The sequence below is a fragment of the Beta vulgaris genome, chromosome 7, assembly GCF_026745355.1.
Source record: "Beta vulgaris subsp. vulgaris cultivar EL10 chromosome 7, EL10.2, whole genome shotgun sequence".
Classification (NCBI taxonomy): Eukaryota; Viridiplantae; Streptophyta; class Magnoliopsida; order Caryophyllales; family Amaranthaceae; genus Beta; species Beta vulgaris.
Window position 1 is genome coordinate 486262 of NC_079208.1, and position 19055 is coordinate 505316.

Sequence of the window (19055 nt, forward strand, 5' to 3'; positions counted from 1 at the left end):
CCGACCCGTGATCCTTTGTTGCTGCTCTCTTGCTGGAGTAGCATGGTGAACATCAATAAAGAAGTATATATTTTTAGGAGAAATAACAATGGCTGCAATTTAGCTGGCAATAACAATACCATCAATTGTTGCCTATAAATTGCGTAAGAGAAACCCCAACTCTTCAGATTAAGTCATTCTCAACGTAGAAGTTTCTTGGCTAGCTCATAATACTAATAATCTAGCTCAATTTATATACTACAAAAAAAATGAGTGGGGGAGAAGGAAAAGTAGTAGTAATGGTAATGATAATGATAATGTTGTTGGCTACTAGCACCGCCGCGGCGAGGTCCATGCCTGGCCGTGGATTGCTGCTTGGTGGTCTGCTTGGTGGTCTTCTAGGCGGAGGTGGTAGAATTGGTAATCCTTGAACGGCTCTTTGCATGGTAAAATAAAAAATACTACGTTCAACTTAAGCTGCTTGTTGAAGTAGTTGTGTACGTACTGTGTTAAGTGGTGTGTGCTTTCTTTATCATTTTATGTATATGTGAGATGATGTACCTTCTTTTTCTTCTTTCTTTCTGTTTTCTTTAATCCTCTCACCTCTTTTGTTGTGATGGAGATTGGTGAAGCTGGGATAATGGGATTTATATATGATGTTGTACTAGTTTTTTTACGTGAAATAATACATGATGATGGTGTATGGATGTATCATTTGTGACTACTATAATATATATGATCGGAATATATACTCTCTCCGTGTTTTTTACTTGCTATATTGCTGGTGTGCGATTTTAAGATATTATATAACCCTTAATAATTATGAATCTACACATCGAGAATAATCGAACAAGACCACGCATGATTATATTTTTACTTATAAAAAAATTAAAATAATCGATCGAAAGTTAATGGTTCAATTTCCAAAATAACAATGTAGCAACTAAATAAAAGCAGAAAGAGTATATGGAATTTGCATCTCTATTATTCTCCATTATTAATATCTGCATCCATGAGAGTGCCCTGTCTGTTTGATAGTGTTGATTGATCTAATAATTAACTTAGTTTTTTTTTGGAAAAAGGAAAAGTGATGACGTGATTGCTGATGAAGTCTATCATTGGAAAAAGTTAGACTATCAAATTTTTTAAAAAAAAAATCATTAGGAAAAGGATCTTGCTGACGAAAGCCCCCTGTTTGATAAGTACTAAATATATTTTCAAAAATGGTATAAATCTTAAAATAAATTCCAAAATCACGCGTCAATGGATATAACAAATATTTAGATTCATTTAATATTTCCAGTTTTAGTTATCTTATCTAACGCCCTAGGAGCGCTTGCTAGTTTTTGCCTTTTTGTATTAACTGAATGGATAGAATTATCTTTTTGTGTGCGGGGTAGGAGAAAAAATAGAGAAAGATCGTCTGAATCATGGTAGCTAAATAAAAATAAATCTTTTAAAAACAAACTAAAATAAAGTGGCTCAATTTTTTTTATGAACAAAGGAAGTGGTGTTTTTATTTTTTTGCTAAGTCAAAACATTAAAAGTTACTTCAACCGCTATTGTTCCACAAATGAGTATCATAGATATGTATTGTGTACTACTCTTGAATTGCATACTTCCTCCGTTCCATAATAAGTGAAACATAGGCATTGGGCACAAGATTTAATAAACATCACTTTCAAAAGCCAAAAAGTCATAAAATACCCTTTTTTTTACAAAAGTAGGAGAGAGAAAAGCAAACTACACAAGTTTATGATGGTACTCTTGTCATTTGTCACTTTCTTTTTTCCATTTAAGGTATGTTTCACTTATTTTGAAACGTTCTAAAATAGTAAGTGTTTCACTTATTATGGAACGGAGGAAGTACTAGTTTTTACCTATTAGGTGCAAGTGAATCACTTTGGTAACCTCGGTGAATTTATTGCACTTTTCCAGCTTCCATATCAAGAAAAGAATCATCTGAATACATATAATAGTACATGATAAATTCATTAGTATTTAACACAAACATTGATTAATGATTCATTTCAATCACTTTTTCTTGTACTCAAACTTCCACACTCTCCCAAGTTTCCTTCCAATATGAACCAAAGAATCCAACATAAATCCTTAAAAGTACAAGAGAGTGGAGTATGATTCGTACTTAGCACATCTAAAATCAACCAAACTATTGCACCATAAAAAGGAACCATACATATGAAACCACAAACAAAATGGACGAAATAGAAGTGGCTATTAAGAGTATTGGTGACAATAGAAAGAGCACTTTGTTTGATGAATTTGAGCGTCTTTCGGTCGAAATTCAGCTCAACCAAGCCATGCTTAGGAGAAGCTTGTCCGAACCCGGAACATCGGTGTTTCAGGCACGACTTGGCGTAGGTGCACCACCATTGGTTCGACAGCCGGTGGAACAGGGCAAACGAGGTTCATGGGGTGGTTTACATAAGATGGTTAAAAAGTTGCTTAGGCCTATGTTTTGGAAGAAGAAGAAAGGAAGAATAGATGATGATCAACAAGAGGAGGAGCAACAAAAGCCTAATAATAACAAGGATCTTAAATCCTGGAGAAGGTTTAGTAAATCTGTAAGGTACTAATTAGTAGGCATGGTATATACTATATACATAATAATATGAAGTATACTATATGTCTATATGGTCATGTTCATATATTTATGTCATTTTGCAAGAATCCTACTGTTATGAGTGTTTCATGCTCCTATATATAGAGAAAAATAAACCTCATAAATCAGAAGAGTTTTGAAGATTCTTTTTGTTTTTGTTTAGAGATAAACCAATCTGAATAGCTAGAACAAATACTTTCTTAGGTTCCCTTTAAAAAATTACTTTCTGTTATTAGTTACTACCATTTTGTAACACCCAATCCATCCGGAGTTGAGGTAATCCTCAGAGACTAAGTCTCCTGTGGTATTCGGTATCAAACTATTGGATGTGCGTTGACTTATTTGTAAAGTCAACAAAGTGATTTCGCACCAACACTTTCTTAGGCACCATTTCTATGAAAATGTTCGAAGGGATGTCTCTATCAAATGTGCACATTTTTTTTTTATTGCTCCATGCAATTTTTTATGTTCTGTCATTTTATTAGAACCCAAGTCACCAATTATCACAAAGCTAAGCTCCTAGTTGTTGGAATTGTGCTTTTCAATCTTAATGTTAGGGGTTCAATTTTCACTAGGGGAACTTTGAGGGTAGGGATTTCCTTTACCCTTCCCTTACTTACATAATGTCTAGCCCGCTAACCAGAACCCAATTGTCCTGTGCTAGGGTCGATACGGTAGGACAATTCATCTTACCAATCCAAAATTACTCTCAAAATGTCTAGACCGTTAACCCGGACTGAGTTATCCTGTGCGAGGTTCGATCCAATAGGAAAATTCATCTTACCAATACAAAATTACTATCAAAATGTCTAGCCCGCTAACCCGGACCAAGTTGTCATGTGTGAGGTTCGATACAATAGGACAATTCATCTTATCAATCCAAAATTACTCTAAAAATGTCTATCCCGCTACCCGGGCCGAGTTATCATGTGTGATATTCGGTCCGGTAGGACAGTTTATCTTACCAATCCAAAAAAAAAAAGTCACCAAATACCTACGAGTATATATTAAAATTATAGACATTTATATGAAAATTTTATACTTTTTGAAATAGAAAAGTTACACTAAGATTAACGGTTAAATAGTTTCAATAAATGATATAAACGGAAAAAAAATGGAGTAACATATGATAATTTGGAAAAATATACGGTTGCAATGGACACAAATCGTAAATTTTAGCAATGTAGATTGAGAATAACATGAATTAAGTACAAATTTGTTTGGTATCAATTGAATTTGGAAGTCTCAAATGTTAAATTGTTGATGATCCTAAGAAAGGGACATATAAGTTTTTTGTCTTATTACGAGGAGTTTTCCATCGCTTTCGGCGAGTGGACTAATATTTTACGGAAATTTGCATGGGTATCTTAAAGGACAATATCTCTTTCAACTGGAATTTTTTCAATACTCAAGGCTCGAACCCAAGACTTTGATTAAAGAGCGAGAAATCCTTAACCACTCACACCCATCTCAGTTGGTACAAACAAGCAAGAGTAGACTAGTAGTAGTCTAGAACTCAATACACTCGAAGTGAATACCTTCTATTTTTAGTTTGATAAATATCTTGAATGAATAGATTAAGCTAACCAAGTTCCATTCTTCATGCCTTGTTCTCTAGGATCCTCTTCTTCATGGCCTCCTCCATTTTCTCTCTCCAACAACACTTCTACAAGAAATCACTTGTCTAACAATGGCTTCCATTATCATAAACCCAAGAATTTTGCATCAATCATTATCAACCCATCATCAAAAACTCTCAACTTTTCACCCCAAATTGCAATTAAATCACCCTTAAATTTCACCATTACCAATTTCAACAACAAATCAAGAACTCAATCATTTTGTCTTGCTTCAAAGTCCTCTAATTTATGCTTAAGAGAAGAAATCAAAGCCCAATCTCAAGAAAACACTAGTAAAGCAAAAGTTAAGCAATTAGTTGATAGAATCAAAGAAACCCCAGCACAAAAAAGGTCTAAATTTCTCTATACTTTGATTGAGGAAGAGGGTCAGTTCAAAACTATTGGTTTTTATAATGATTTGATCATGGGTTTAGTAATGGCTGAGGAAATGGACCTTGCCTTGAAACTGTTCGACGAAATGTCACTGCATAGTTTATCACCAGATTACTGGACGTACTCTATACTCATTAGATGTTACTGCAAAAAAAATCAGCCTGATGAAGGGAGTAAGGTTCTGGATTGTATGATCGAAAACGGGTTTCGACCAAATGTTGTAACTCTTACCATTTTAGTGAATTCACTATGCTCAAGAGGTAAAATTCAGAGAGCTTTTGAAGTGTTGGAGATGATGGGTAAATTTGGGTGCAACCCAAATATTCATACTTATAATTGTTTGTTAAAAGGGTTGTGCTTTGTTGGAAGGGTGGAGGAAGCTTATAACATGTTGATGAGTTTAAAGAATATGGGTGATAATCAAGAGAGTAAGAGTGTTGTTCCTGATATTTATTCTTACAGTGCTGTAATGGATGGTTTTTGTAAAGTGGGTAGATCAGATGAAGCCATGGAATTGCTTGAGGAAGCAATTGGAATGGGATTAACTCCAAATGTGGTTACTTATAATGCTCTCTTTAATGGGTATTGCAAAGAAGGAAATCCAAGGAAAGGGATTGGATTATTAAGGCAAATGAAGGAATTAGGTTGTGTACCTGATTATATAAGTTACAGTACTTTGCTTCATGGGTTGCTGAAATGGGGTAAATTTATGGCAGCTTTTTGGGTTTACAAAGAAATGGTTGAAGTTGGTTTGAAGGTGGATGAAAGAATGATGAACATTATGCTAAGGGGTTTGTGCAGGAATTCATGGGAAGAGGGTGAATTGTTGAAAAATGTGCATGAAATATTTGAAAAGATAAAGAGTTGGGATTATTCCATCTTTCCTGAGACTTATGGTCTATTAATTCATACATTTTGTATTGGGAAAGAGGTTGATATGGCTTTCATTACTTTGCATGAGATGGTTGAAGCTGGGTATTTTCTGAGGATGGTGACTATCAATCGAATCGTTCGTAGACTCTGTGATGAGGGGAAGATTAGCCAAGCATTGTTAGTTTTAGTTCTTGTGTTTGAAGCTGGTAAATTTCCCAGTAAAATTAGCTTTAACTTTTTGATTGAGGAGTTCAATAGGCAAGGGAATGTGCTTGGTGCTTGCAATGTCTATGGTGCAGCGTTAAAGGTTGGTGTGATTCCACACCAAATGCCTTTAGTTGCTCAGCAATGTAGATCATAATGAACCCAATGTTGTATGTATAGTTAGCTCCCTACTACTCTTTGTGTCTATAGAACGACGGATTTTGATCTGCCTTCTTGTACTTCGGCTAATCAACCGAGAAATTGGTTGCTAAACAAGCATTTCACAGTTGTAAACCCGGCAAAACTGATTTGTAAGCGATTGCACATATCGAAAATTTGAGCTGTGTACGAAACTACAGATCGCTAGTTGCAATTACTACTACACATGAATCGATGATCTAATATGACTAAATATTGATGATACAATTTTACTAGGCTGTCACCCGTATACGACACAAACCGATTTGATATGATCTAAACAAACCATTTTCCACCTCCCTGCAAGGCTGCAACAATGTGCAATGATCAACAATGATCTATGCACAATTTTTTCACCAACAAATGAATGCAGCAGTAATCATACAGGATTATACAAAAAAGAAGGCGAGCTGTGGAATTGAGTGATCAGATCCAATCTGCATGAATATTTTAAATATTTCTACAAAATCTCCCAACTGATTCCCGTGACATACAATTGCCTTTCTCAGCAACTACAACAGAAACCTAAGATTTACAGAACAGAGAATCAAAGTAATATGGACATGGATAACAAAACCTCTTAAAACATTGAGTTGCATTACAGCCGAACATGTATTTGAAAAATTAGTTAGCACGACTCGAATATTGCCCTGTTCTTGTATCGACCATAATCTCATCACCGATATTTATGAACAATGGTACATTAACAATAGTTCCAGTGTCGACTGTTGCTTGTTTCGATCCACCTACAATCAAGTGCCAAGGAACTGTTAGTAAAGAAAAAGTATAGGTTCATATAGCAACTTTATATAACAGAGAGAATGCAGGGAAACAAAGATGTGGTTCCAAGAAGTAAACCAACCAACTCCTACATTAATGGCCATCTTGAGTATAAACAGGAATCTGAATTAGGAGTGCAGAGGAACCCAAATGCAAGCTATCACAATATCCACCCCCCCACCCCCCAGGACAAATATTGCAGGTGCCAAATGTAGGATTATAGTCAAACGCAAAACAATCTACAAGATCAGATGAATCGCAGAATCAAGACCTATTTGGAAATTTCAACAAGGTCGAAAAATTATTCTTGTAGCCCCACTTTAAGTTCAAACAATTCCGTCTCGATGGTGAACTTGAAAGGAAGCACACTTTTTACTTTAAATAGTCCGCTTAAAGATGTAAGATCACTTACCTTGAGCTGTATCACCCTTAATACCAGGTTCAGTATCAACAACCTTGAGCTTCACAATGATGGGTAACTCGAGATCAATAGGCTGCAAGTAGTTCAAATAACAATTCAGTTTCACTGAAATATAAGTGCCAATAATAACAGTTTCTTCCCAGATTTTCTCTCAGGAACTTCCTCAAAACTATTTTTTGTTTTTGGGAGAGGGGAGGAGGTACGAGAATATACATTTTCCCACATAAAGATTAAGCTTAGTCTTTCCAGTTTCCGTAAAACTTATAAGTTACAATTCAAGAGAATTGTTGAAAGTAACATCAGCCATAACAAGTGGGAATAGTTACTTTTCCATTCCAGAACTGCAGATTGCAGTCCATGCCCTCTTTCAGCCACTTTGTCTTATCACCAACATCTTTCTCATTGAGCCGGAATTCCTCGTATGTAGTCTGTAAAAGTGCAAAACTCATATTAACAAATGGAACTTTTAAAACATAATATACAATAATATACAAGCAAGCCTTCAAGACAAATATATTCATAATGATGAATTCGTCAAAAGGAATTCATTATAGGGTTGGCATAGAGTGATAGTGAGTCAAGTGACAGCTGAAATATATATTCATTCATTCATAGAGAATATCATTTTGGAACTTCTAAGATGCTTCTTGGTATGAGGTCTGCAAGTGCTTGTGTCCAGTAGCTGAATTTTTTTTTTTTCCTATGGATGACTTAAACTTTAGTAACTTGTTCATAATAACAGTGGAGAAGTTGACAAAGCTAGAATGATAGCATATCTTTGGTGCCAAAAGTTAGGCTACATGCTTCATCGAAAGCAACTATATCCAACAATAAACAAATTAAATAATCTCCAGAGCCACCCCAACATTGCTACCTATTTGGTGGTCACGTTATGAATCTGTTGTATGGTGTAAAGAACTCGAAAAAGAACAAGTAACACCTCTTCTCGCATTGAGTGAAAACTGAAATGAGATTTGAGAAGCTGAAAGCACTGGAATGAAATACTTATTTGATAAAGGAATGGTCCATTGTTGATTACTGAGTAAAGCATCCATTGCAACATTGCATGGCAATTTATTGATATCTATTCCTCTTGTAAAATCTCAAACTGGAAGGGCACTTAGTAATACTAAATTGGCATCACATAAAAGTTATCCATGCCTTGCCATGTTGATGCATGTCAAGGTATTCAAAGCATGTTATCTACTAATGCAACTCATCATTCAAAAAAGCATATTTACCTACGGTCACATAGAAAACACTGCAAAGATACAAAAGTGCAGGGAAATAAAGAACATACCAAATCCATGAATACATACAGGTTGCCATCTTTGTATGTGAATTGTTTTGTTTCCTTAGATACATTTGCTTCTGGTATCTGTCAGTTTCAAATCCATGTCCAATCAACAAATTATATATACATAATTGCATTGATTACTTTAAAGATAGAAAGATCAAATGAGATGTTACTTTGATATGGCTACAAGTAGAACATAGGAAGCTCACACAGTCACAGAGCACGACTCATTAAGGCTAAGTCTTGGAAGGAACACATTCTCCATCCAGATAGATTCCCTCTCCCCAACCCCTACCCCCTTTTAAAGTTTCAGCAATTTTATACGGGTTTTGGATTCTATCTATTTGATGATCATATAAGGAGTAGACCTCGTTTAAGTAAAGGTTGAAAGGGTTCACATTTAGAGCCATTTTGCTGGTCATATAAAAACAAACATAAATGGGATGAAAGAGGTCTTCCACCACAAAATCGAATCATAATGACATAACCTATCCCTACCCATAAGAGAATTTACCCAGCCCCATTTCACTAATTAAGGAAGGAGGGACAAATTGTTCATCGACCATTGCCTTGTTATGGTTTTGATGACGACAAAGCAAACTAAAATTCGAATCACCCTCTAAGTATAAAATATGCTAGAACCTTTTGGATCCAGGCTTGATAGAACAACAACAAAAATGTCTAGAAAGCAACCACGAAAGACTAAAACCATTTTGAATCTGAGTGAAAACTCCAAAGGATAATGAAGTCTAATTTGAATGGGGTGTAAGTTTGGCTTTTGTAAGAAAGTAAACTTTGAAATCGTCTGGAACAAAGGAACTTGGAACATAGGAACTTCGAACAACGGACATGTGTTTCCATGACGAACTTGGTGTCTCTTCATCTTTAAGAGTCACCACATGATACACTGCCGTAAATGTCTTACAATTCATACGGAAGAGGACTGTTAGCTAAACATTACAATGAATATAGTCAAAGTGAACTTGACTTAATTGTAAGAAAACCATAAATGTCTTAACCACATGACAACCAAACCAACCAACCCCCCCCCCCCAACCCCAAGATTAAGGGCGAAGAGGTTCGAAAAAACAGCCATAAAACTCGATTGCATCATTTCAAAAAACATACCGAAACTCCAGCTCGAAAGGTCTTTTCAACTGTGTTCCCAGTCACATAATTTCTCATTTTAGTCCTGACGAAAGCAGCCCCTTTTCCTGGTTTCACATGAAGAAACTCTACAAATTTCACAGAACAAAGGATTAATTTTCTCACCCTAAAAGAACCAATAGTCTACTAGGATTCTAATTCCTATACAAATAGAAAAAAGGCATCACAAGTACACTACAGGCCCACATTTACGTGTTTGGTTAAGAGATATATAGCTTAACATTAAAGAAGGTTTTCACATTATCCTTCAATTGGTACGAAAGTGTGGAAATCAGTTTTCCTAAGGGTTAAGAAAACATTTTGCTTTTGTAGAGAAAGAATGCATAGCTTCCACCCATTTGTTTACCTTTCTCATTATCTTCTCCCAATCTCTCCTCCATCCTCAACTCCTTCTAATGCACTCTAACTTTTCAACTTCTTCTTTCTCACTCCAACTTTTCAACTTCTTTTTCACTCTAATTTCTCTAAATCTCCACCTCCTAGAGCCCAGGTATGTATGCACCCCCAAGATAAAGAGCCTAGATTACTAGGAAAAGAGTGCCTATACCAAACAAGATTAAGCGAATGCCCAAGATCACAGTCGTTCTATTTCTAACTTGCCACATAATCACCATTGAAAATAAAAATCATTTAAAAATGTTTTCGTTTAACAAACGCAGCCTTACGGCACACTACATGCCTCCTTAAGTCCCCTTCCCAAAACCAATATGAAGGAGGACGAAAATCAGCAATCTAAAAATCGAAATTACACAATCCTATCAATCTTAAGAGAACACTTCCCTAATCGCGTTTAACTTTCCCAAAAAAAATGAAGAATTTGTACAATCTTAGTATTACATTACATACATACTCCTTCCGCTTTCCCTTAAGTTGCTTTGAGGTGTCTAGGACAGTGAAGAGAGGCTGTCCATCAGCTATAGCCTCGATTTCTGAAGAGATAAATGGGACAAATCAGAACCCTATTCCACCACATTCCATCTTCTAAATCTCTCACTAGCTAAACCAAATATGAAGGATGACACTTTTTTAACTTAAGTTGCAAATGTAGGATAACAATCAGTCAGCTTTAATACAAACTAAATTCAAACATATAAATATATATTTTGTCTAACATAACAGATAAATCTCATTACAAAAAAAAAAATAAAAAAAAAACAAAAAAAAAAACTGATTTCTAACACTTTTTAACTCCCATATAATTTTCTGTTCCTATATCAAACTATCAAAGTAGGACCTTTTCTTAAGAAAACATCTTAATTTTCAGCACATTGTGGATATTCAGTGAGCAGCTAAATAATAAACATTAGAGTAAGAAACTAAAAATAGGACCAAAACCCCATTTTTTTTCTTTTATTTTGGATATAAGCCAAAAACCCATATCTTGAAAAACTAGAGAAAAGGATATATTATCAAGAAAAATATACCAATTATCCCAATTTCATAACAACATGAAGATAACAAGAAATTTAATAAAGCAACATAAAGAGGAATTACCTAAGACTTTCCAAGGAGCTCCATCCACCTCAAGATTACTTCCCACCTTAATGTCATTACTGCTCAAAGCATAAATCTCTGCCAAAAAAAAAAAATCATGCAAATTACCTCAAAAACTCTTAACATGACATGAAACTTAGCACATAAAATTAGCAGAAAAAGATAAGAACTTTACTAGAGAATCTGTTGCGACGAGGTAGTACAATGGAGTGTCTCAGGCCTTTAAAAGATGGGTTAGACGAAGATAAAGAAGATGATGAACGAATGGAAGGAGATAGAGATAACTTTATTGTGGAAATTCCTGCCATTGTTGGTCTGAGACTGAGCTACAGAGAGATATAGAAAGGGAGAAGGGTAAGCTTTAGATGATTTTGATGGCCATTTTTTCTTGATAAGAAATGTCCAACTGTGTTGTTTTTGTAATGCATCATCTCTAATTATTCTCTAGTAATCTACTTATTCGTTCAGGTCTTTCCTTGGACAAGGCCCATCAAAGTTTTTGCAAGTGCTTTGAGTCCTCCTATTTGGTTTTCTTTTTGGGTTTTAGAAGTTTTACTAAGTTAATGGGTCCATAGACATTGTTCATTTGTAACCATTTTTTAAGCGGAAATAAAAAACAGGCTGACTATCGGAATCAGCTTTAAGGATGAAATACATTGACGTCTGTATACTAGGAAAAATTGAAGTTTAACTATCTAGATCGTTCTTATCTGATCAAGTAGTACTTGGTTTACCAAGCTACGCTTGGCCTACTGGCCTAGTGGTTGGAATTGTCTCCTTCTAATGTTGAGGTTCAATTCCCACCGTACTTTTGAGGGTATGGGGTTTTCCTTACCCTTCCTCTTATTTTCAAAGTGTATAGCACGCTAACTAGGGACAGGTTGACCCATGCGATGTTTCGATTGGATAGGGGGATTTATCTTATTAATAATAAGAAAAAGTAGTACTTGGTCTAGTGGAGGGGTTTATTTTACAACCTTGAGGTTATACAATCAAACCCCAATAGAGGCACTTTGAGATCAGAATTCTCTTACCTTCACCCCCAACTTTCAAAGGACCATGCCTATATAGTTGGATCGATCAGTTTAGCCTGTACGAGGTTTCAATTCAGTGGGGCATTTTTCCTATTAAAAAAAAAGGGAATTTTATGAGACACAAACTTTTATAAGGACTTTTTTGCGAGAAACAACCTTTTAATTTTTTTTTACATAACAACCTTAATTGAATTTTTTTTCGAGATTAGACCTCAAGGCTTTTCTCCGACATTGATTATCGTTTCAGGCGTTGATCAAAGCGTTTTCTATGTGCAATCCTTGCACTTATAGTTGTTCAACTTTTTATAAGTTTATAAAATACATAATTAGAGATATTAATAGTTAAATTAGTATGTTAGCAAACGTGAAAGTCAAACTGCACTTTTTTTTTTTAAAAAAAGGGATTAATATAACAAGTAAATAAAAATAGAGGGAGTAACACATAAATACATAATGGCTTAGTAGATTATTGCTTGAGCTACTCAATAACTCTTTGGAATAAAGTGGAATTAGTATCATATAGGCTATGTTTAGTTCATCTGAAATCTTCTGATCTGAACTTATTTGATCTGATCTGAACTTATTTTTTCTGATCTGAACTGATCTGATCTGATCTGATTTGATCTGATGTGAACTGATCTGATCTGATCTGATTACAAGATCTTATCTTTTAGATTTTTCTCAATATATAAGAAAAAATATAGTCATGTGGGGTCTTGTTTGATTTGTCTCAATGAGTACTTTATTAATATTCAATTATTATAATTTTTACTAATATGTAATGAAAGATATAATGATTTTTAAATATAAGCCTCGTCTGAATTGATCTGATCTAAACTTATTTTTTCTGATCTGATCTGATTAGATCTGAAATAAGCAAAAATAAGCTTAACTAAACATAGTCATAATCTCAAATCCTAAGCACTATGGCTATGTTCAGTTCACCTTATTTTTGCTTATTTCAGATCTAATCAGATCAGAAAAAATAAGTTCAGATCAAATTATGCTTATATTTATAAATTATTATATCTTTCATTACATATTAGTAAAAATTATAATAATTGAATATTAATAAAGTACTCATTGAGACGAACACAAATTATTAAAAGAGACGGCCTAATTTTAATATAAAAGTAGACCTAGTAACTAAATGGATTAAACTAGTGACCGAAATAAATTAACCTAGTCACTATTGGGCTTTAGTATTGGGCTTAGCTTTGCCTAATTTTAATTTAAAAGTAGGCGGTCTCTTACAAGACAAACTATTGAGACGAATCAAACAAGACCCCACATGACTATATTTTTTCTTATATATTGAAAAATATCTAAAAGATAAGATCTTGTAATCAGATCAGATGAGATCAGATCAGAAAAAATAAGTTCAGATCAGAAAATTTCAGGTGAACTAAACATAGCACATATCCTTAATTTATTAAGCTATCTCTTTAAAAGAAGGTGACAAGTCTCAATCCATAATTAGCAAACTATAATAACAATGGATAAACTAGTTTGTGCTATAATTGCAAAATGGACATTTTGGCTGCCTCGAAACATATACAGTCCACACGCAACACAGACGCGTGAGTGAGCTCTTGAAAAATCAGAAGATAGACATAAAAAATACAAATGCAATGCATCACCAAAATTCACAATATCACATCAAATGCCTAAAGTTGCGCAACTTAGGTAGGTGATGTGACGCAGCCCTCGACACTGCGCGTCGGCTTGTTGGCATATTTCACTTGCAATGCACGCACAACTAATTATTGTGCTAGCACTTAACATCATCTCATTTATTCCCATGACATCACTTGAGTTTTGTTCCTCAATCTCTCACGATTTTACATTTCAACGTGCATTTGATTCTTTCTCATCATGCCTCCAAGGTGATAGCATCATCACTTGATCAGCATGAGTGCATGCAAATGCATATGATGTTCATTATGATATCTACTCCGATCCTCCCGTAATATCCATTTAGATGTATATACTATTCACATGATATTGTCTTATGCATAAGGGAGAGTCGTTTGGCTATTCGTCGTGTTTACCGTCTTACCGAAAAGCAAACAAAGCAGCAGATTGGATTGCCAACGTCGGTCATTTAGTTGAGTCTCAGTTTAATATAAATGTTTGTACTCATTCCGCTTTTCATTCTATTCTTGTAAACGATAAGGTTGGAGTTCCCCTCGTGCGGAGGGTCTCATAACCTTCTTTTCTCCTTACCTTAAAAAATTGCATAATGGAGAAAAAATACTTAACTACTCGTTCTGAAATACGTATTTCGGTTGTGTAAAGGCTTTTTGAGAGGAATATTTTGTTTTTAAACTATTAACTTTACAAATTTTAGTAATATATAGTATAAGATAATAACGATCAAAGATGGAATTTGACAAATGTGTTAAGTTAAAAAAAAAATTCAATCAGAAGGTAAAAAGAGTACTCCTTTTATTATTGCATACTTTTAATTATTTAGGGTTGAAACGTCTAAATATTATCTGGTTAAATTTGATTATAATTATTTATCAAATTCCTTTAAATGTGTATGTTTAAAATACTAAATTTTTGATAATTGTAGTAGATTGTACTAACCTAGTTAGGAAAGTTCTTAAAAAAAAAGAAATAAAAAACTCCAAAAAAATGTAACCATGAATGAAATTTTGTTTGGCGAAATATTTACCAATACATCTTATCAATAAGCCTATTAAGGCCCTATTATTTTGTGTTCAGGTTCAGTTCAGTACAGCTCATTTACTTTCCTCTTACAGGTTTACTTCAGTTTAGTTGAGTTCATCTCGTTTAAATTCAGTTCAGTTCATGCTTAAAAGAAGAGGATCTAAGGGTGAGTTATCTTCATCTTAAATAATAAATTTTAGCTCCAATATAGTATTCTTATGAATTTAAATAACTTCCAGGTCTCAATAAACTTCAATGCAAACTCATAAATCATGCATTGTTTGATGCTCCTTAGCGAATATTTAATTATTTATCTATAATCATTTGTGAAATAAAGAAATATGAATTCATGAAGCTATTATTTTAGACTCACTAATGAAACCTCCTACTTAAATTGAAATATTAAATACACTTAATAAATTAAATCATGGGTTTATCAATGAACATATATTCTCAATTATTGAAAAGATCTAGTTAGAGAATTACAATTTAATGTAAGTCAGAGGTTAATGTTTGATTCTAACACAGTAAAACTTGTACCTAATATAGCATCATCATCATCTTATATAGTTTGCAATTAGTTGCATACAAATTAGTCAAGCCTAATTGAGTTTAAAAGAAGTTAAAGTTTAAATTGAAAAAGGACCGTATATTGGGTGATCGAATCTATTAGCAAAAACATTAATTGATTGGCTGAAAGAGCATCATAAAACATATTTACATGGTGCATCATGCAAATTCTCTTAGTAGGTGCACCATATAAATAATAATTGAATGTAATCATAGTTGAATATTGAACTTATATAATTTTAGAAACTCGTCTCAAGTAATTTATGTTACAAAAATTATTAAAAGAGACGGTCTAATTTTAATATAAAAATAGGCCTACGTAGTTGCTAAATTGATTAAATTAGTCACCGAAAGAGAAATTAACCTAATTGCTATTGGACTAATTCTCTTTTTAATATTGAACTTACAATTATCTAATTATAATTCAAAAATAGACGTCTTTTACAAAATAAATTTTTTAAGATATGTTTTCTCCTAAACTAACCCTTTAAGGTGAAAGACATAGCATAAAATTATCTTTTTTTGCATTGTTTATTTAACTGTTTACCTTGTAGATTAGGATAAATGATAATGTATATGTTGTGTTTAAAATGCAGGCCCAGCCGCCCAGGTACGGGCTGCTTCAGCCTTCAGATACTTGCGCCGCGATATTTTTAGTGATTCAGCTTTCTACAAGGTCCTAAAATAGTAAAAATTTTGAGTAGGTTTTTGGTAAGACGGTCTGACGTTAAACTTAACATCAGACCTATTAATAATAACTAATGACTACACAATCATAACTTTTATCCTAAATATAATAACTAATCGTGCAAAAAATATAACTAATTGTCCAAAAAATATAACTGATGGTCGTCTAACATTAAGCTTAACAGCATACGGTCTTTTATAAAAATTTGTGAAAATTTTTATCGTATATGTGGATGTATCACGAGCATGATACACGCGGCCATCCGAGAATGTGAGGAATAAATTCTTAAAATAAAGGTTTTGAAAAAAAGTAAAAATATGCTGCTGAAGACTTGTGTGTTATTGTTAAATCTATGCTGCTTTCATTCTCCCTCGTCAGCGTGCGGCTTGAGAAGAAAGCAAGGTAGGAGAAGTACTTGATTACTTTGTGCATAATTGTATATTTATATGTTGGTGGGATGATACTTTAAACAAGAGTCTTAATCAATGACTTCTAATCATATCTTGCAATATCTATAAGATGGTAAAATATTAATCTTGGGTCAACCAGATTATTATTATGGCCGGAAAATATTAGATACTAATACCCCCATTATATAATATGTATTGTTATAATTTGACCTTTGATTAAACATAATAATATATGTTTTATATATGTGTTTTAACTTAAGACAAAAAGATGGTAAAAAGGTACCTAACTCCTTACACCTTTAAAAAAAAGTTGTAAATTCACTAGAATTTCAACTTGTTAATATTGTGAAATTAAGAACGTACTATTAATTGTGAAATGTTTGCAACTAAATTTACGCCTATTATAAGGTGTTTTGGATTTTAGGAACTTATAAGGAGATTCTTTAGTATATATGTTTTTTATGATCTACTCTTTCATGATATTTTATGGGACTAATTAATGTCATATTCTTAATACTTTTCCTGATACTTTTTGTTCTTTTTAAGCTACTTTGATTCGCTCAAAAATATTTTAAATAGGAAGAACAAATAGGAACGGATGGTTATGTTTCCTTGCGAAAAATAACACATTTATTACTTTCAATTTTGATTATTTTCTTGCGGAAAATGTCGAATGTTGGGAAGTAAACAAAACCTCAAACTCAATGAAATTGAATTTGTAAACCCTAGAATATTCATAATTGATGTGCATATTGTCAAGTTTATATAATAAGAGGGGTAGAATCATGGTTGTTTGGTTAGAGTAGTAGTTGAATGAATGAAAGCTATAATGGTCATAGGGATAGAAGGAGAACTTTATTTGGTTTGGTGGTAACTTTATAAACGTTGGACAAATTAATAAAGTGTGAAAAGTTGTCAAAAATAACTTGTGATGGTAAAAACAAAAAGTGGTATGACTTAAAGTGACAAAGGCTAAAAAATCATTTAAATTATGTACCAGGTAAAAACATAAAATATTGAGATATTGACAGTATGAATTGATATAAATTGAACAATATACTATGTAATAATTTACAATATGGTTATGTTTCTTTAGGGAAAAGAAATACAATAAATATAATTACAAAATTTGGCCAACAAAAACAAATACCACATGCATTCAAAATACAGAGGAAATACTTATCACATTTGCCTCGGATTTATTATTTGCAACAAACCAATTAATAGCTTCAATATAAAAAAAGGTTATGCCTAATTCAAAAATATTACAAATTAAAAAAATTCTTTTTCACGATACTTCACATTCATAACATATACAAATGTTGTACACAATAAATCAATAATTCACCATCTTATATAACTTATTGTACACCGAAAGCCATATGATATAGTCCGTTTTTATTTGATATAGTCAATTTTCGTATGATATAGTCAATTTTTATTTGATACAATCACCTTTTATATAGTCAAATTTTATTTGATACAATCACCTTTTACATCGTTAATTTTTGTATGACATAGGGCGTGTTCGGCAACAGTAGCTGTGGTGGTAGCTTTTAGCTGTGAGAGTAGCTGTTAGTTGTGCTGGTAGCTGTTAGTGGTTGGTGTGTAGTTGTTAGCTGTCCAAGTAGCGGTGTAAAATATTGATGTTTGGTAAAATAAGATGTCAAAGTAGTTGTTTAAGAATAACTAGTTAAAAACTCAAATAAAACTTTAACATATAATTTATACACCACTAAAAGCTATCCAAAAGCTACAAATTGTAGCTTTTGACAAACACTAACACTACTTGTACTACTAATAGCTACTTACACCACTACCTTGTCAAACACTCTTATATTTTCTAATTAGTGTTTTGACCAAGTCAAGACACTAAAAACTACTTAAAAAGCTTGTGCCGAACATGTCCATAGTCAACTTTCTAATATAGTCGGGTTTTTTTTCTAACATAGTCAGTTTTTGTATAATAAATTCAATTTGCATTGACTGTACAATAAATCATTATAAACCCGACTATCCATCCGAGACATTTTGAACTATTTTTTTTTCAGTTGGTCTTGTAAGAGACCGTCTACTTATAATTTAAAAGTAGGCGCGGCCCAAGCCCAATATTAAGAAGAGAATAGATCATATTTCTTAATATAGTGACTACTTTAATCTATTTTGTGACCATTTTAATCTATTTAGTGACCAGTTTAATCTATTCATTAGTAACATTCTTTAATTCATTTAGTGACTGATTTAATCCATTTAGTGACTAGCTTAATCCATTTTGTAAGATTGACGAACTATTTTTAAAAATTGTTTGTTCTAATTCGAAATTCAAAGGGAAATAAAAGAGGAAAAGAGAATGGACGACTAGGATGGTGCAAGTTACCTAAAAATAGTGTTAGGTTAGAGAGAAATTGGATGGGCTTCTTAAGAGAACGTAGGTTTGCATGGTCTAATTTTATATTAAAATTAGACCGTCTATTATAATAATTTGTGTTTTTTTTTTTGATCCATATGAGCCACGAAGGCGGAACATTTTGAACTATTAGAACTATAAAACAAAACACATTTACATCAATTATAAACTAAAATTTAGGAGTTTTCCACAAGTATGAAAACACCTTAAACCCCTTCAAAA

The 19055-nt window shown here is 33.2% G+C and overlaps 2 protein-coding genes across 2 annotated transcripts; one reads left to right on the top strand and one right to left on the bottom strand.

The window, feature by feature from the left end:
* Window positions 1-4657: 4657 nt before the first annotated feature.
* LOC104898154 (pentatricopeptide repeat-containing protein At5g39710) lies at window positions 4658-5848 on the top strand. The gene has a single exon (XM_057396258.1). The coding sequence runs from the start codon at window positions 4658-4660 to the stop codon at window positions 5846-5848; it is 1191 nt and encodes a 396-aa protein (XP_057252241.1).
* Window positions 5849-6278: 430 nt separating this feature from the next.
* On the bottom strand, window positions 6279-11476 carry LOC104898155 (hypothetical protein). Its single transcript, XM_010685185.4, has 7 exons — window positions 11224-11476; window positions 11049-11126; window positions 9516-9622; window positions 8391-8468; window positions 7417-7518; window positions 7082-7163; window positions 6279-6635 (listed from the first exon to the last, which is right to left on the bottom strand). The coding sequence occupies exons 1-7, from the start codon at window positions 11354-11356 to the stop codon at window positions 6514-6516; spliced, it is 702 nt and encodes a 233-aa protein (XP_010683487.1). The 5' UTR covers window positions 11357-11476; the 3' UTR covers window positions 6279-6513.
* Between the last annotated feature and the right edge of the window lie 7579 nt (window positions 11477-19055).